Below are 19,879 nucleotides of genomic sequence, written 5' to 3' on the forward strand. Positions count from 1 at the left end.
AGTTTCCTCCGGTAAAACACCAGCACTTACCGATGCCGTGTTACGATCTGACTACAGCCGCCCCACAGCCTTAGCCCAGGGAAGCTGTGCTGTATGAAATATGGGTACGGTACCTCCTGCTGACACCAACAGCTGCTGCAGGTCCAGTCACACCGGTCAAACAGGGCTATCCCTGCTAAAAAAACCAGGCTCCGCCATGCCCGGAATCGGAGCCACTGGTTGGGTACCACTGGGATTCAGAAAAAGAATAAACCAACTCTATTTCAGCTGCCTTTTGTTAAAACCGGCTCTGCTCCCCACCATGGGAAGACAAAGGCAGCCGTTTCAGCTTCCCCTTGGACACGTTCAAACATCATCCTCCACCACGACGGGAGCAATGTTGCTTAACTCTGAAATCAGGCTCCTCATCAGCTGGTGCTGGCGGCGGCTCAGGCAGGCGGCCCAGCAGCTCCGCTGGAAAACACCTGCTCCGTTCTCCGGGGATAAGATTTCGGCATAACTGGTGCCTCTTGTCAAAACAATGGTATACATTACCGCGTGTTTATTAAAGCGGGGACTCTAAAGCATACAGAACTGAAAAGCAGTCCCTTTGAACTGGGTAAAAGGAATCAACGAACCCAGGTCCCACACCAAATTAGGACAGCGTGAGTTTCTGAAGGAGAAAATAATCAGGTATGTCTTTCTTGCTTGAAGTACCTCCTGGACACAGTTTCTGAAGGCTAGATTTGGTCGTGCAAAATTGGAAATTGCTCCACGTTATGGGGAAAATGACTAATGAGTGGGGAGTCTGCAAAATGAATCCCTTCCCCGTTGACAAGAAAAATGAAAGACTCTGAAACTACTGAGACACGCTTGGAAGAGCCCCATTAAATTACTGCAAAACACGGAAAGCAAAGGGAGAGGCGTGCCTCAAGGCACGGAGAGGACACTGTCCGAAAGACTGACATTCTTCTATCTTATTGATGATGTTACGTAGCAAAGAAAAGCAAAGGTTTAGGGAAAAATGCATGGTTTGGAGGAATACTCAGGAATACTTGGTGCCACCGGAGGTTTCTATTCACCCAACCTACCAAACAGTACGAATTTTTGTTTTACTTCTCACACAATGAAATGCATTTCAGCAGCTTCTAGTCTCACGCCTTTGCTTTGAGTTGACTGCATTTAATAAAGAAAGGCCCTCAGGACTCATGAGAATGCAAATAGTTGCTATTGGATGGGTCTAAAAATCAGAGAAACAAATCACAGGTGAATCAGTTGATCCAGTCCTCACCCGGATGGATCATATTCCTGTTTCAGCAGACTGTGCTCACTAGAAAACTGTCAGCACTGAGAGCAGCGGGGACTTTCTGGACACTCAGTCACTGTGCTGGCAGGAGCAGCACTTTCCCCCACCCCTGAAAAGCTTCAATTTGACTAAGCATTTGGAGAAGAAATATCCTGTCATTTATTAGTAAAAAGTCCTGTTGGATGGGAAAGTAATGGATCTTTAAGTGCTGGTAAATTAACAAACCAGGGTTTGCAAATGAAGCCTTCTTAAAATTGCAAGGATACTGATTCAAATGGGCACTTGCTTTTTTTTTTTTTTGCCATCTTTATACAGCATTTAAAATGATTAAACAAGGTCCTTCCAAATGCAGATGTTAAAGGAAAACCCAAACAGGATGAGGCTTTCCATTTCCATTTGATTCCGAAGTGATTTTTTATGGCTTTGTTATAAAACTCTTCAAAAAAGGATTTCAAATGGACTGACAAACCATTAAGCATTAGTAAACACTGCAGCATTAGTGAGCTCCTGAAGGGTTCTGCTACATCTGCTCAGGAATTTTCCTTCAAAATCTTTTCCAGCAGAGGCTGGAGTTTCTGTGACTTTTTTTTTTTTGATTTCCAGGAAAATGTCAGTATTACTGATTTTTTCCTTTAGCTTTCCTGAGGTTCATCTAAATTAAATACTCTGTTCTAATGGAATTGAACCTGTTGGTTTAATCATCCCAATGTTTCCTTTGGGGTCACCCAGACATTAACCTTATTCCACTGGAGCCGCTGTAGTCCTAAAGCTGGTGCTTTAAAAGCGCGAGACCTTAGGAACCTGCCTGCCTCGTAGGATGAGCAAATGATACAGGACATCATACAGATGCATTGCAGATAGAAAATTTCTAAATACAGCTAAGTTTGTAAGCTCAAAGAGTAGGTATTTTGGCAACGTGGGGTCACCCACTTCCCCAAGCAGGGTCCCCAAACGACTCTGGTGCCCTGAAGCCCCTCCTGGATGGTTCATTTTGATCACCACAGCATGTTCACAGACTCTTCTCTACCGGAGGGAGGGCTCCACGGGGCCTCAGAACACCTGATACGCGCTGCTGTACCAGGATGAACTAAAGCCATGCAATATTTAGCTACCAAATGACAAATTAAGTCTGCTGTTGTAGGAGAGCAAAGGAAGGAAACAAGCCTTGCCAATGAATAGAGGAGGAAAAGGAAAAGCTAATGTCTCTATCATATATATTCTAGTAGTCTTTAAAATGCAATTTTGATTTAGTTTCTGCTCTTTGGCTCCTTTTGAGTGCTCATAAGCACCCTGAAGTAGGAGTCTTGGCACAATAAAGCATCAATTGACTGAAAATAGTCAGTATGTTTGACAGCGGAATAATTAAGCATTAATCATCCGGAAATGTAATATGCTAGTCTTCTGGGCAAAATTTTTCCTTAAATTCAGATATTCCTACCTGGCTGAAATCAATGGCAATTTCATACGCCAGTCCAAAACGCACCAGACCACTGACACAACAGACAACCAAAAACACAACAGAGCTATCATATCAGTAGGGTTTCTACGCATAAGCAGAAAATCTGAGTACTGTAAACACGGGGTAAAACTTTTGCTTAAACATGTTGTGCCTTCTCAGCAGCCATGGTTTCCAATAAGAGAACAGTCCAGTTTCCCTAGTTTTCCAAAATAACTAGAGATTATTGAATTACTGCCAATGTTTTAACAAGGAGTGCTCACTAAATCCCACCCTGTCCCTAGTCTAAGATGAACACCATGGGACCAGGGTGGGGACAGCAAAGGAGTTGTGCAGAGAGGAGAGATGAAGAGCCGAGGAGTCTATTCATTGTTTTTCCATTTTAAAGAAAACACTTGGCTGTAACTGTAACCAAGAAGAGAGGCAGCCACCTCCTTTTTTCATGTTTGGCAAATAAACCTATGTTAGGGGTACTTTGTTGGAAATGTTTGTACTTTATTTATTTAAAAAAATATACAGAGTACATTGATAGCACAGCATTTGGCCTATTTAAACTGGTGTGGAGAAAAGCAGGTACAGCTGCCTGGTTATATTCCAACAGCACCAAAGTTGGCACAATTGCCACATTCTGGCTAAATACTGCAGGAAGCACAGAAGTTTTGTTTCAAGATTTATGCTGTATTTAATCTTCAAGGAGCAGTAAGTCTCCTCTCTAATAGGTTTGCCCAGGGACTGGCAGTTTTGAAGGCTGAGACACAAGATGTTAATCTGCAAAGCCTTTCAGTGTGCTCATTCTAACCGCTATCAGTACACCCAGCTTCAAACCATCCAAACCATGCTTCTTTCCCTAAAAAGGGTGATTTCAAATGCAGACATGCTGTTTAATCGGTCCCCACTGAGAGCACTCACACTTGCATAAGAATGGCCCCGGGGGTGTGAAAAGCAGTTGCATTATACCCGAGGGAGCAGGATTTCCATGCAGCCAACCTGAAAACGCCCCCAAGACATGAAGGGCCAAAGCTGATTCCTGCCTGCGAGTTTACTGGTGATACTGGTGGCTTTTGCATCTCCAGCCTTCTCCCGGCCGGCATGCTCACCCCCATTTGTACACCAGTGGCGGCGATGGCCCACGATGGCCCGTGTCTTTGGCCATCCCTTCCCAATTTACCCAGAGCGCCTGTCATCTTTACCAGCTAAAACAGGGGAAATGGACCTTTGACCATCAGGAGCAGGAAACATCTGCACCTTCACCATTTTCAATCCAAATCCACGCTCATGTTTTTATATGTTTTATTAAACCGTGAGCCCTCAGAGGATGAGGTTTTGCAGACTGGAGTTAGGCTGTTACATGAGATATTCAGGAAGTTATTTGCATCGACTGGATAAAAGCCTGTGGCAGCTGGGCGTGCTGCAGAAGCGAGTCAGAGACCGCCGCATCAGCCACCAGCCCAAGGAATAACATTAGTTCCAGCTTCACAATGAGTTGTTTACTGGCCTTGGCTGCCTGTGGGAACAGCCAAGAAGAGCGGAGGAAAAGGAGAGACAAACACAATGCGAGCGAGAGGCGTTAGGTGGGAGGCTGGGCTTTGAAAGCAGACTCGGGATTTCAAACCTATGGAACTGGAGAGGGCTGAAAAAGAAATAAAAGGGCACCGGCTGCTCCACGGCATAAACAGGCTGAGGCAAATGAGCCGTCCGCTGCATTACTCCTGCTGCCAGAAGATTCTCTTCCCTAGCTGAAGGGCTGATATTACAGGTAAGAGATAAGAATAAAAAGCTTTTAGCTGGTGGCTCTGCTGGAAGGCAGCAGCAGCAGCTCGCAGGGTGAGCTACACAGGCAAAAGCAGCCGCACTTCCCTGGGGCATGTGGAACTATGTCCCCAAGCGTTTGAAAGCCTACAGGTTTTCCAGCAGGTACCCTGGGCTTTCAGAGCAGGCTGCCGGGGGACAAGGGTCCAGACTGTTCTACTCAGCTTCTTTGAGAAGATTAAAAAAACCCCGAACCAACAACCAATCCCAACCTAAAGAACAACCGCTTTCTAAATCTCTTTAGGAAGATATTTTATTTTTATGGCCAGCTTTGCTTTGCAGCTTCCTAGTCTTACCCAATGCTTTCCCGATTCCCAGCTCCCCCCCCCCCCCCCCCTTGCATTTTTTAATTGGAAGGAAAAACAATTACAGCCGGGCAAAAGAAAATCCGAGATTTAAAGAGCTTTTCCCCTGCTCATTACCATCCCCGGCGCGGAGGCACGGGCACGCTCTCGCAGGCTGTGTCCGCCAGCTAATCGCCGAGGAAATCCGCGGTGCCCATTGTCGGGCTGTCCTTAAGCTGCTAATTCTGAAGCGGGAGCTGGGCAATGCTGGGGAAGGGAGGACAGCCCCGCGAGAGGGACCCGGCAGAGAGCCAGGCGCGGGGCGGGCTCAGGCACTAATAATGCAGCCCTGCCCAATGGAAAGCGTTTCCTATGGAGACCCCCAAGAGTTCCCCCTGCCCACAGACCCTGCCCAGACATTGGGCCCATTCTTGTGTCCCGTTTCCCAGGACATGATGGCTGCAGCGTCCAGCAGTTTTGTTTCCTCTCCGAACAAAGGAAGGCAGACAACTGCCAGTCGCTTTAGATTTTAAAGATGAATGGGTAAACCTTCAGAAAGTCGCGTACGCAGATTTTCCACGTGGGACTAACTCGGCTTGCGTTCCACACACAGAAAAAGGATAAATGTGGGCTGTCAGGGAGGAATCGGGCTGAAATCTGCCGAGGCACGGGCGCGATCTCAGCCCTGGCTGCTCCGCCGCGGTGAGTTTCTATTTCCTCACTTTCTGACTCGGAAAAGCATCCAGACTTAATGTCAGCTCTGAAAAAAGGATTGTAGTGTTTTCTGAAATCTGAAGGCTCAGACAAATCCGTGGGATAAAACTAGCCAGGGATGGGCTCGAGTTGTACGTCTCAATGGAGATTAGCAATGTTTTTTCTATACAGGCAGATCTCATTCCTCTTACTATGCTATGCTATGGTTGGGATGGGAGAAACAAATGTTTCTGTTTAAAGTGAGAAAGACGATCTCCAAGTTTTTGGAAAGTAATTACTATGTGAGCTACTCCTCCAAACTGTTGCTGTGGAAATCATTATAATTCACATCGTAATTCTCATTGTGTCACTGCAGATGACAAGTTAAGGACTTTTCTATCCCTGTTGTTTGTTTCAGTTTTGTGAAAAATATCCCTTGCTTAGGGCTTTTCTTTTGTACTCGAAGTCAGTCTCATAAAGACACTTTAATATAAGAGCTCAAGAAAGAATTGTATATAAATGTGGCATAAACTTAGACTTTCCGCTTACAATGATACATGCTTTCAGCTTCATGTAATGTGAGATCTGGTTCCTACAAACTACGTTAAAAATTAGGAAATAAGTTATATATTTTATACTGCAAATCTTAAAAATTTTATGTCTCGCTTTGGCTTTCATTTATGGCTAAAATCTACACCTTTTAAGCTCAGTGCCAGAAGTCCATGAAAAAAATTCAAATACAGCTTTAATCAGATAGAAAAGCTGGTGTCAGAAGTAAAATGAATGATGAACAACATTCTTAATCTAAAGGTGCAGCTGTTTGGAAGAAATAGGATTTAATACAATATAAACCCACTGCAGAAGAATTTGCAAGAAAAGTTTGAGGTTTTTTAATGATACTCCTTAATCTTTGTTTGAGAGGAGACAATTGTCTGTTTTTGTATTGCTTCCCTACACGAACAAAACAGTAAAACCCGGAGGATGGGAAGTGCAAAGTTCACAGGTCGGTGATAAGGATATTCCCCCCTCGTAGCACTTTTCCAGCGTCTTTCCCTTTCTAGCATTCTGAAAGCCAAAATAAAACAGGCAGAAAACTAACCTTACTAGTTTAGGGGGTTCAAAGCCTCTGAGTTTTAAAAGAAAGTCCTGAAAAACATGGGAGGGAGGAAGGCTGAGCATACATTTCACTTTAATCCTTTGGGACTAAAAAAGAGACTCCTCCTTAGCTGGGGTTAGGTCAGTTGATAAAAATCAGTGTCTTTCAAAGTCTGGAGTTAGGAGCTCAGCTCTACACAGACAAACAGAACTAATGCCTGAACACAACTACCCATTCACTTTCATTCAGAGTATCATAATGAGACAAAAAATGTGAAAACCTGCGCCTCCCTGAGAAGCAGCGATCGAAACATTCACTGTGCCTCAGCGCTGCAGCCTGTGCCAGAGAGAGGATGCACTCCCAGCTGTAAGATGGTTGCCCCTCTCCAGCCTGTGACCTCACGGCTGGAGCACAAGAGCAGGAATTAAGGCAATTTTACCCAAACGTGGGGCCGGGTCCTGGGGAAAGGGTGCACTGTAGGAGGGTATGTTACTTCGGGAACAGAGGGTGAGAGAAGATTGCTCCCTGAGGAGAGCACTACGTGGCAAACCAATTTGGGACTCAGTTATCAGGGTACTGCCTTGGCACTTACAGCATGGCCACTTGCAGCCGTACGTATTTATACTGTTTATGATGCATCTGTGCAGGCTGCAGCTAACTCTGGCTAAAGCATATTTGAGCATTGGGGCTCTGTTTACCAATGTCGGAGTGTTGCTGGCCAGGTGTACACAGGTGACGTGGTGGTCCCAGCCTGATGGCTCCAGGATCACAAATGAGATGCCGGTGAGCTGTCCCATCGGCAGGCTGGGGTGGGTGAGGATGGCTTCTGGAGCATGCATCCAGCCTCAATAGGTCTTTCCAGGTCAAGTGTGCGTGCAGAGACTCACTCTGCTCCTTCACACATTGCTCCTCCTCCCTAAATAAGGATCCGATTTAGTTTCAGGGAAGGAGAGCCACCACCTTTCACAAAAGGCAAATTCTTTCCTTGGAAAGAGGAGCTCTTTATTCAGAACAGAGAGTGGCTCTGCAAGACTTCCTCTAATGCACCATCTTCTCAGCTCAGTCCCATAAAAGGGGGTAACGATCCACACCGCTTCGGAGCCAAACTAGCCTTAGCTGACCCCAGCTGCAAGGAAAGTTTGCTGAATTATTTGTAATGGTTTGGTATGGTTTCGTAGAAAAAGGAAAGTCTCTTTATCTTGGCAAGTGAAATTGAGGGACATTCATCAGTTCCTAAGCCCCGGGATGAAGGTGCACACTAGCAACAGACCAGATCGCTTTCTCTGTACGTAACATGACCTCATAATATTGTGAATACCTATTATGCCTGTAAGTAGACAGCCACAACGGAAACTCTTATTTTCATCTAATAATATTCCCATTTTAATTTCTTGAACCTGCAGATAACACACCATCTTCTGCCCCAGCATGCCTTTGCTTTTACATGATAAATGGAAGTTACTATATTTAGCAGTAAAAGCAGCATCCCCTATACAATGCCAAAATGTCATTGCCCTTCTCTCATCTCATTAGAAATCTGATTTCTAAGAAACTTCACTACAGAAACATCACTCATTGGCTGAGATTTTATATTTTTGCATTGTGAAGTAATTTCTTATGTATTTTAACACATTAGCACAAATTTACCCTCTATAGTTCTTACTGAAAAATAGCGTAGATGTGTGCTGTGCTTCTTCACACATCCTTTCACTATAACACCACTGAATACTTCTCAAGACCTCCATGTTTTTCCCCAGAGGGGAGGCAAGATGAAAACCTCAGTCATGCCTCCAAATCAGCAAAAATATCTTGCTGAGAAACGTGCACCAGGGAGAACAGGGGGGTTGGAGGCTTCACCCAACTGAAACCCAGCAGCATCTCCAGCGCTCACGAGGCCAGACCACCAGAGCAGATGAAACTAAGGCTGACAATACCCACCCAGTCCGTACTGCTGTCAGAGGAGAATTCTCAAACCTTCCCCTTTTCCCCCCAGAATAAAGCAATTTCATAGAATCATAGAATCATTTAGGTTGGAAAAGACCTTTAAGATCATCAAGTCCAACCGTAAACCTAACACTGCCAAGCCCACCACTAAACCATGTGCCTAAGCACCACATCTACACATCTTTTAAATACTTCCAGCTCATATTAAATTACTACAAAATCCAGCACATATAAATATTAGACATTTTCCAGCACAACACCCTATTTCACCATGAATGACACCCTCCGAACTTACTGTAAGCCACAACTGAGAGTATTACATGAGGTCTCTCACCCTTGAGATTTAGCACAAGCCTTGCAATAGCTGCCAATTTTCCCCCAAAAAACCTGTCTCCTGGATTCACGCCACTACCAAACAGCCAAATCTTCGCTTCTAGTCCCTTTTGTAACAGTGGTCAGAGGAAATACAGACTCCAAGGCACCTAGCATCTGTCCTTGCTGTATGTTCTCATGGCTTAGGGGTCCCAAAAATAGTAATTTTGAGAAGTTGGGTTGGAAGTATTGGAGAAAAGAAGAAAATAACTGGAAAGAACATGAGAAAGTGGACAGAAAGCAGGTAAGATGACAAGACCTGAGCCTGGTGGAACAGATCATCGTAGTGAGATGAATTTGAGAAAACAAAGCCCTAATTTATCAAATCCTTCCAGTAAATAAATGCAGGGCATAGATCCTTCAAGGTCCTGAGCGCTGGAGCAGGGTACGGGATTGCCTTCTGCACTGCTGAAGGACTGTGCTCAGCACCCCCCCAAGGAAAGCAGCTGCACCTCCTTGCACACAGTTTAGCTTGCAAAAGCTGAAATAGGCGTTTGTGCTGTGGTGCTGGCAGCTGGATGGAAGCTTGTTGGTGCTAATGTATGCAAGGAAAAAAAAAAAGCCTATAATTTTTGGATAAACAGAGGTGAAAGTTCAGCTCTCCTGCTTCAGCAAAAGGGCTGCAGAGGAACCAGCCCGGAGCCATGGCCCTGGGTGAGAGTGGTCAAACGAGGCTTGGGTGAAAGGAGGGCTTCATGCGGCTGCAGGCGCCTTGCGAGGAGCCGAGTAAAGGCAACAAGGAGCCAAAAAGCCAAGCAATCACCAAGGAACCACTGGAAATTGTGTCAGAGAAAGCAAAGAAAGGAAGCTTTTTGGGCAGGACGCTGACTGGAAAGCGTTTTGGAACTGTAAGCAAATAAACCGAGTCCTGTTGTTGGATTCCCCAGTGGTTCAGGGAAACAGGACTCTCTTATTTTATATTTTTTTTTTTCTTAACCACACTTGGTAAATAAACAGGGCTACATCAAAGACACAGCTACCTCCATCACCAACTTCTACTCCTGAGTGAAAACAACCTGTAAATCTTCAAGTATTGGGTCAAACAGTGCAATTCTGCTTTTCATCGGTTCATCAGGTTTTTTTCTTTGCATCTAAATCTTCTCTTATCAGGATCTCTATTGAATCTAGCAATGCTCTTATAAAGCAATCTTCCCTTAGTGAGAGACCTGAGGGTCAAAAAAAGCAGCATTCCTACAGTCCTCCATCATCAGATTGAGGTTCCTTTGCAAGCAAAAATGTCCCTCTTAACAAGAGTAAAATAATGCAAACTTTGCTGGGTAGTTTGGGGTAAATTCCATCATTTCTGGGCTGTGGACCAGACTCTCTGAAGGCAGAGGTGGATGGGGAAGGCCAGAGCGCGTCAAGGGTTAAAGGGGTGATGTAAATGGAGAGAGACATTCTCAGTGAAAACAAAAAGAGAGTCATGCCCTGAGGATCAGTGTCTGAATATGGGCTAAGTCAGTTCACTATTCTCTTCAGAAGGAAACATTTTAATTAGCTCAATACAAAACAGATACAGCACAGAGAAGTCACCATGAGCAGGAAATGCTTTGTAAGTCTCAAGGGACAGCTAGGAGACAACGGCAATGCTGACCAATTAAAAAAAAAAGGAAAGAAAAGAGGAGATCGCCTTTAGGATTAGGTCCGATAGGCTCAGGTTTCCACTTCCCCACTCCGTCTTGGAGAAGAATTAAATTGGGGTCCTGCCACATTTCGTTTGCTGACTTCCAGGGAACAGAAAGTAGCTGTTGAACTTGGAGGGTCTGTGCAGTTCCTAGAGAGCCAAGGCCATTCCAGGCAGGGAGGAAAGGAGTGGCCAGCACACTCCCACCTAATCCCAGCGGGTCCCCAGAATCACTCTTGGTGGCTGAGCAAAGGGAAATGCCCCACAGGCATTGTTTTTCTTCTACCAAAGAAGACTGGAGAAGCAGACAGTGAAACCTGATTGACTGAAATGATCACGAATAACTCACCATTTCACCTTCCCACCAGGTGCAGGAGACATTATTACACTCGTGGCAAATGAAGGTACTGATGATATTGAAGATCCTTGCACAATAAGTGGGAAAGCCATGAATAAAAGCCTTCCTATCTTTTATGCTAATCATCAGAAAATGTCCCCCTTTTGCCCAGCATACCGGCTAGGCGTTCACTCTGATAAAACGCAGGGAAGAATGGCTCTTTGAAGCTACAGAAACCTTTACTGGACTTCAAAGTCACATTTCTGTCTACTTCTTTCCTACTGTTCTCAAATACGTCACTTCGGATTAGTAAATGAAAGAGATTAAAGCATTTCTACTTTCCATCGCTTCATATAGTCAATAGTGCTTTGTTTACAGGCAGCTGCTTTGTTTCCCACTGTCTAATCCCACCCTTTCTCCTGCTCCTGCCACACCAGGGAAGAAACGTAGGCAAAGGTTACCATGAAACTGCCAGAAGCTCTGGGGAGGACGGAGAGCTCACAGCAACTCAGCAAGCTGGTTGGTTTAAAAGCCAACCCCAAACTTGGCGTCCCAAGCCACTTCCCTTCCCCAGCCATTTCCCTGGAACAGCAGCCGGGTCCAGCAACGCCTGCTCTCGCAGGTACAGCTTTCCAGAAGTCCTCACCGCTGGCACTGGGAAAATGGAGCCAGCATCACAGTTACTGCTCTGTCAGCCTCGAAAAAGGAAAAGCCAGCTACCAGATTCCCCCAAACTGGAGGTTTGTTCTTGTAACGGCTTTCAGTTAATGCTCTCAAAGTTCTTTGCAACCAAAAATAGCTAGTGAAACTTTTATTGAAAAGAGAAAGTAAGTGGAGATCCCGTTGCAGGCACCGAGGTGTTGCAAGAGCGGCAAAGCAGAGGGGAACTCGGTGGTGAGACGGTTTTGTTGTGTTTGCCATCGCTGCTTTGCTTTCTCTGAATTCACGTTTCGTGGTTTTCAAGAGAACATTTGTAAGCCTTTAGAAATGATAGTTTGGTGGTGTTACAATTCCACGTTAGCACTGCCACAGAACTGTCAGAAATGTTTACTTTTTCAGGTACAAAAAGCTTCTTGTTTATCTATTAAGTCCATATTCAAATAGCTGCAGCATGCCTCACCTTACCTATAGTACTTAGTCTGGAAGAATCCCAGTGCTACAGCCTTATGCAGAATTATCATCTGTGCAAAAATCTTCAAAAAACCCAAACAACTCACCCCCGACCTTTTTTGAGCCTTCTGCATAATTAAAGTGGAATGAAGGAGGGGAATAAACCCCAAGAAATGGAAGAAATTATAGAGTTTGTAGTTGTAAAGCCGTAACCCTTGGCTCAGTGGTGGGAGTAAGTTACACATCATACCATCATTGTACCGACTGGGTGAGTAACAGGGAGGTGAAAATCCTTGAATGAATGTAGTTCTTGTCGAGAGAAGGCATAAAGCGCATGCTGTGCCCAAGGAAAATACTTATTTATTTCCAAGGTCAGGGTCTGACAGCATATCAAAACACAACAAGTGCTGCCATAACCTAGAGACATTTCTGGACAAAACCCGGAGAAACCCCCCCAAACCCCAGGATCCCCACCTTTTGATCAATCAGTTTTTGGCTTCTGTACCTACAAAACCTTTGTCTCACAAGACAGAGATAACCTGAGTACACATGGTGATAATCTAGAAAGAGATCCTCCAGATGTGAAAGGTTTTCACATTTGATCTGTACCAGACCTCACAAGAAATGGCTTTGCAGTGTTTAGTTATTTAAATGAACACACAGAGGATGTCCTACATATTCAGACTGATAAAGTTACATTCATCTTACACATTGTATGAGAAAAAGTTTGAAGATGCAAAAATGTCAGTCCCAAACTTCATGCTGTTTTTTCTGACCTCAGTTTGATGGACTTGTGGAGAATGGGACATGGACGAAGCAGAAAGAATGGGCTTAATGGAATTACAGAATCTGATTTTAAAGCATGCTTTTTACCTGCAGTAATTTTCTCTACTAACAAATGATTGGTCTGAATTAAGCTGCACGCTGGCTGTTGTGAAGATTTCTTGAGGTGCCAGGAGGAAGAAATAAAAGGCTTGTAAACAGGGTACTCGTGCACCATAGGAAGTAATACGTAGAGGTTTTCCTTTATTTTCAGCACATGGAAGTGGGGGGATATCTCTACAATAAAAGGAAAATGGGAGCAAACCCTATCAGCTTCTCTGCTGAACCCCACTTCCTAACTCCAGGAATAACAGGGTTACATGAGTAAGCGACAGCTGCTGCAGGTTTGCTTGTACCATCCCCGCTTCGAGAGAGAATATTCTCAACATTACCACATTAAACAGGCTGTGTATTCTGTTATGGTACCACTTCTGACAACAGCTAGATACACTCCTCCCCTCCTGTACTGCCCCCCACTTTAGATACAGAACAGTGAAGTGGTTTTCTTTATATTCACTTAACTCAGCATTTTAAAACGTATTGCTAAGGTTTTTTTCCCCAGCAAGGCAATAGCAGTGGCGAACGTGAAGAGCATCCTACTGCTTTAATCCTTAGTGGAAAGGAAGGAAAGTGAATTTTACATTCAGAAAACGAAATCTGTAGAGTCACGCTGCAGAATTTAAAGCACGTGTCTGAGTTTCAAAGCAACTTGTCAGCTTGTTTAAACACCTCGGCATTAGATTGGTAAACAGCACAGGCCTATATTTTAAAGGCTATAACTTAGCCAGACAATTGCTGGCAGGCAATTCCCATAGACTTATACACCAGAAAAACTGGTATTTGACCTTGTGGCTGTCTGATGTAGAGCAGGAAAAGAAGAATCAAGTGATCGAGCATCTTTTCTCCTGTGTAACGAGTATCTGGGTCAGGCTGCTGGCAACAACCACACGTGTCAGTAGTAAAGGTAAGCATTTCAAAGCCGCCTTTCAAACCTGCTGCGTCAGGCTGCGTTTTGAGGAATAGCCAAAATCCTGGACTGTGCGCACAGATTGGAAAGCGGGGTTTCCATCGACCTCTCAGGCACATGGCTATGTAAGGTTTCACAGGACACTCAATCCCTCTCAAACCTCCCCAGTTAGGACCCAGATGTGAAGCCTGGACCGGGAGAGTCTGGCACACTTGGTTTTTACACACAGCAGAAGAAAAGGGTCTACTTATGGAGGTTACATGTCAGTATAAACAAAAATTGCCCCTGAGGGAGATAACATGCAGTCTCTTTCTTTACTGAAAGGGAGTTACAAGCCAAGAATTTAATACATTAGGCTGAGGGTTAAGCTAAGAGGTGCAGCTATTCCTGTTGGAGCTCACGTGTGATTTTGTATCTGACTAAGTTCTTGCTTAAAGGCATTTTGACTTGTAGGTAAGACCTTCGCTTATTTTGATTACCACATAGTCAAAGAAAGTGCACCTTTGAGATTTTACTACTGTCCTTTTTGTAAGTTTCAATGCTTCTCTTTAGGTCATTTTACAATAACATTCATTTAGCCATGAATTTAGTAGGAAAACCACCGAGATGACTGCAAAAGCACAAAGGGGCGCAAGGAACATTTTGCTCCCCTACACAGCCCGTTCCCTACTCTGTCCGTCTGTCCCCAAAGCCCTGTACAGTTTGCATAATGAAGCGTCTGCTTACTACGTGCTCTAGAGAAAGCCCCAGCATGGGCTTTGGTCTCCTGTGTTGTGGCCACACAATCAACAGCAATCAGATAAGGGTATTATTTACTCCTAGTTTGAACATTTGCTAATGCAGGATATCATAGCAAATGTACAACTCAAAATGCAACCAAAACGAAGGAAGAATTTACTGGGTGAAGGAAGAATTGGGTGAAGAATGTGTACTGAAGCTGCCTATGAAAATCACAGGGAATTCTGGTAGTTCAAGGCATGCACAGCAAACCAGCGTGAAGCACCACTTCACTGTCTGGACACTGCCCCGGCCTGCAGCCAGCGCAAACCCTCCCTAACAGGAGAGACCTAGTAGTTCAAAGTCATCTTTTTGGATGTCAAAAGGTTCAAGTCATTTGAAAGTCATCTTTCTGGGAAGTGAGTTCTGGGGATCCTCCGTTCCTGCTAGTTTGCTTTACGTCCAACTAATCTATAAGGTGCAAAGGCGAGGTGCTGCCTGCTCTCTGGGTCACAGCACTGGTTTTTGTAAAGCCTGCAGCTGTCTGGGCACTCCCAGGTGAGGGCAGAATTTGCACCTTCCATCTGGCAAAGTCATGGCTATTACATCTTTCTCAACACTTGACATTTTACCAGCTGACTCACTGACAGCCTGCGTGCAAGAACAATTGTCAGCGTGAGCTTTTCCAGGAGGAAAACATATGGAAAATATTTGCTTTTGATCAGTTTGCATCCCAAATTGTCTTGATTCCATGCTTTCTTCCCCAGTTTATTTGTTTATATGTTGCCATTTCAACCTTTAACACAAGCTTGCTCAGTTACATGCTTGCTGTTGAAACTACATTGTCAGAGGATGACTTTCTGGAAAGGATCCTACTCTTCACAAGGGTTTAATCTCTCTAAATTACCCCACAGTTGTAGCTACTAAGATGTGTCATAGATTACAAGATTACAAACTTCGTTTCATATTTGTTTGCCAATTTTTCAAAGTAAAGGTCTTTCCTTTAGTTGTCCAACTTTACTCCACATTTCCCAGACGTACTGACTGCCCTGCCCACGTTCTAACGCACAAACCCTCCTTGCTCCAATGAGGGAGACTTCCCAACTGCTTATTCTCACAGGCCTTAAAAACACTACTTAGAATAGCAATAAGAGAACATCAATACAGTTCAGAAAGCACTGATTTCCAACAAACAGCGAGTTTACTTCACCTCTACACTTCTCTAAAGCTTGCTGAATTGGGACAAATTCTTACGAGAGCAGAGTTTATGAGATTTCCCAAATTTCAGGTTCCGACCCTTGACAAAGGGTAGAAATGAAATGAAGCCGACAGTACAGCTTAGAGGAGTCCTTTTTGCAAAGCATTTTACATTTGCAAAAAAGTCCTTTTGAAAGTAATACCATTTTTGCAGAAATATTTAAGGAAAAAAAAATACAACAGTTTCCAAAAGTGACAGCATAACTTCGGAAAGTATCTTTGAAAAACATTTCTGAACTACAACATTTCAGTTTTTCACCTTGAAAAACATGCGTAAGGATGCTCCTATTTTCAAGCAGAAGAAAGATAAAGCAGTACTTTGTCAATATAAGGTTGGGGGTTTTTAGATACTTTTTACATCAAAAAAGGTTGAAAAAACATAGAACTTTCATTTCTGCACAGTTCAAAGCAAACACTAGAACTTTCAACTTATTTCTCCTTTTGTCACAAGTTTAGGTGAACATTTCAGACCATTTGATTCTATATCTGGGCAATATCGCCAGTCCATGATTTAATTTCTTTCCAAACACACTGGGCCAATTCCATCTCAAATTTTAAAGAAAAACCTTTCCAAGCGGAAAGTTGGACTTGGGGATCACTCTCCTTCGTTCCAATAGGAGGACGAGGGAGCAATGGGGGAAGGAAAGGGAAGGCTGAGTACAGTAACTGCTGTGTTCAACTTTGAAAAATCCCAATAACAGTGGAATTTATAAAGACTACCTTGAAAACTAATTACTGGTCTTGTTTGCACATCCATTCAATTTGGAAAGGAAAGAGTACGTGCTCTCTTGCACAGACACTTTAGGGGATAGCAGATTGCAAGACTGATGGCATCTATTTCTCTCTCCTTTAGGATGAAAGGATTCATGACGGAGATGTGGTAGCAAGGTGTCAAGCAACCTTCCTGGAATGTGTTTCTTCAGGAAGAGGACAGATTGCTGCCTTATTTTATGGATGTCACTGAAGTAGACTTTGAAGTTCTTTGGAAGCACATCACAAACTTGGCATGGGAAACCACAGCAACAATCATACCTGTTTGACAGATGATTCCTTTAAGTACAACTTGTATGGAGCCGTGTACAGCGTGGTCTTCATCCTTGGTTTGATTACTAACTGTGCCTCCCTCTTTGTTTTCTGCTTTCGGATGAAAATGCGAAGTGAAACAGCCATTTTCATGACAAACCTGGCTGTTTCAGATTTGCTTTTTGTGTTCACTTTGCCTTTTAAAATTTTTTATAACTTCAACAGGCATTGGCCTTTTGGAGATAGCCTGTGCAAGATTTCTGGTACAGCATTTCTCACTAACATCTACGGGAGCATGCTGTTCCTCACCTGCATCAGTGTTGACCGTTTCCTTGCTATCGTCTATCCATTCCGATCTCGCACCATTAGGACCAGGAGAAATTCTGCCATCGTCTGTGCTGGTGTTTGGATACTGGTCCTCAGCGGTGGAATTTCAGCTTCATTGTTCTCCACAACCAACATCTCCAACACCAGCACAACCTGTTTTGAAGGTTTTTCCAAACGTATCTGGAAAACCTATCTGTCCAAGATCACTATATTTATTGAAGTGGTAGGATTCATAATTCCTTTACTACTCAACCTCACATGCTCATCTTTAGTTCTCAGGACTCTCCGGAAACCTGCCACCTTGTCTCAGATTGGGACAAACAAAGAGAAAGTATTGAAAATGATCATTGTACACGTGGCCATTTTTGTTGTGTGCTTTGTGCCTTACAATTCCATACTCTTCTTGTATGCTCTTGTGCGATCCCAAGCGATAGCAAATTGCTCCTTGGAGAGGTTTGCAAGGACAATGTACCCAATCACATTGTGCATTGCAACAATGAACTGCTGCTTTGACCCATTCATCTATTACTTTACATCAGAGTCCTTCCAGAAGTCTTTCAACATAAAAACCCAGATAAAAATGGATTCTCTTTTCAAGACAGAGACACCTCTAACAAAGACTGCGCTACCAGCACCACAGGATGAAATAAGTGACCAGGCTATTACGAATGGAGGAGACCCAACATCTGAATCACATTTCTAGTGAGATGTTTACACATGGAGTTATTCCCCATTAACATTTGATTAACACCATGTGTGAAATAGTTGTTTCAGAATATGTGGGTTCACACATGGTGTTAATAAAGAAAAGTTGCTGGGGGATAACTACACAGGTAGACAAATCCTTATACTGGGATGGGCCCATCAGATACAACAGGCAAACATGAAGTATAAAAATCCCAATGGATCTCCCTTTGGAGATTATGGATGGGTGACAACGTATGCACCAACTGAGGAGGGAACAGAACAGCTTCTTTAAAAAGAAGATGCCAACATTTGGTATTATTTTCCCCAGCAGTTGACGTGGGACCAGTTGGGAAATAGGAAATTTAATTTTCTTAGAAATATCTGCCAATATTTCATGCCTTCTGGAGATGCATCATCATATGTTAACTCAATAACTTCACACAGTATGTATGTTTGCTTAAAAAGGCATAATAAAAACTTTTGGCTTTTTCTTATTTCACTGCAAGGGTATACATCTTGGTTTTACTAGATGCAGGCATGTTGAATTTATTGTATGGAGAGGTTTGAAGCATAAATTATTGTTTTGAAAATAGGCAAAACAGTTACTTGGTGACAGAAGAGAAAATAAGATAAAAGAATAATTAATAATGCAGTTTTGAAATAAGAAGCTTTGTTTTTGTCAGATTAAGCTGTCTCTTAAGTTATTCAACATGCCACCCCTAGGGAGAAGTAAAGAGCTCATTCCTGCTCTGTTGCCCCTAGGCTGTTATGTACCAGGAGATTATATGTGACTATTTCTGGTAAGGGCTAGACTATAACATCAGCTGAAAGAAAGGGCCTGAAACCCCAGAGTTCTTGCAAGGCCAAATCCCTTATTTGGAAACTGTGTGCAGCAGAAGGGCTGAAGAACCACGGAGAGCTGACCTCAAAGAGCTTGGTTGGATACAGACAATTGGTGTCAGAGCACCCAGTTAACAGAAGATCTTGTAAGTGATTGCTTCTGGTTTTTGTTATACAGTCAATAATTAAACTAAAGGGTCTCAGAGTAACTCTAAAAGAAGAGTAAGTAAAACAAGTTAACTGCACTCTTAGTTGGTTACAGCAATGTTTTCTTGTTTTTCAATTAATTTATTACATATCCCGCATTCCCTTTTGTAGATACAGATTATATAAATACATAGAAAGTTAACTACCTGTATGTCCTTGCATTTTGCTAGATAGTTCATTTCTCCAGCCGTTGTTTCATATTTGAAGCTATACTGACCTTAAAGGCTGATTCGTTCTTAAGTGCAAGACACATAAATGAGAAAACCAATTTAACTTGAAAAAGTATGAAGTCACTACTTGTTAGATCAGTAATCTACATTTTCCACAGTACAGCATAAAGCTACTTCTAGGACTATGTTGCCGAAAAAAAGACAGACAAAATAGTAATTGAACAGATGTTTTCCACTCAACTGTTTACCTTAAGTCTCTCAGATCAAACCTCATGAGATACTGAGAGCTACACATCAAGTGTGATTACTCCTTAAAGCAATCAGAGGTTTTAAAGTGTGAAGAGAATGCAGCTGCAAAAAACGTTATGCTTTGAAGGGAATATTTATTTAGCACTACATTCACTTTGAAAAGTCAGTCGCTTACCAAGGCTAAGACAGACCCCAGAGATCATTCTGTTTTAGCCCTAAGATGACTGTCACTAATGTACTGCCCCTGGCTCTTGGCTTTTACTGCAGAAAAGCATACGATCAACTCATTTATGCAGGGAGTATGAGAGCAGCCAAACTATTATACCTCAGAGGTTTAAGTTACAGCTATATTTACTAGAAACTTGCACACAAGACTGGCTTGGGAGATTTTTGCTGTACATCAAACCCTCAGACAACACCACTTCGGAGCAGAACCAAGATGTAAAAACAAGGACAGATCATTCAGACTCAGCGGTGGAATGAGATGGATGTGGCAGGACAGGGGCACAGCCAATTACAGTGGATTTGTCAGCAGCTGGGGAAAGTTTGTCTCAAACAGAAGGAATGAGCTGTGTTTTAAGAAGCATCAGTATTTGCCATTTA

At 43.3% G+C, this 19,879-nt stretch overlaps 1 protein-coding gene across 3 annotated transcripts in view; it reads left to right on the forward strand.

The window, feature by feature from the left end:
- The window catches only part of LPAR4 (lysophosphatidic acid receptor 4), a 34,864-nt gene extending 16,086 nt beyond the window's left edge, over positions 1–18,778 (forward strand). Inside the window, exons 1-2 of one of the 3 annotated variants that reach the window (XM_009814385.2) lie at positions 4,183–4,497; positions 16,627–18,778. In XM_009814385.2, coding sequence (XP_009812687.1) covers positions 16,780–17,826 — 1,047 coding nt within the window. In that variant the 5' untranslated portion in view covers positions 4,183–4,497; positions 16,627–16,779 and the 3' untranslated portion in view covers positions 17,827–18,778. Of the gene's footprint in view, positions 1–4,182; positions 4,498–5,422; positions 5,537–16,626 lie in introns of those variants that run through there. The other 2 variants (XM_059824419.1, XM_059824420.1) reach the window with 2 other exon arrangements.
- The last annotated feature ends 1,101 nt before the right edge of the window (positions 18,779–19,879 follow it).

Source organism: Gavia stellata, chromosome 14 (assembly GCF_030936135.1).
Source record: "Gavia stellata isolate bGavSte3 chromosome 14, bGavSte3.hap2, whole genome shotgun sequence".
NCBI classification, from domain to species: domain Eukaryota; kingdom Metazoa; phylum Chordata; class Aves; order Gaviiformes; family Gaviidae; genus Gavia; species Gavia stellata.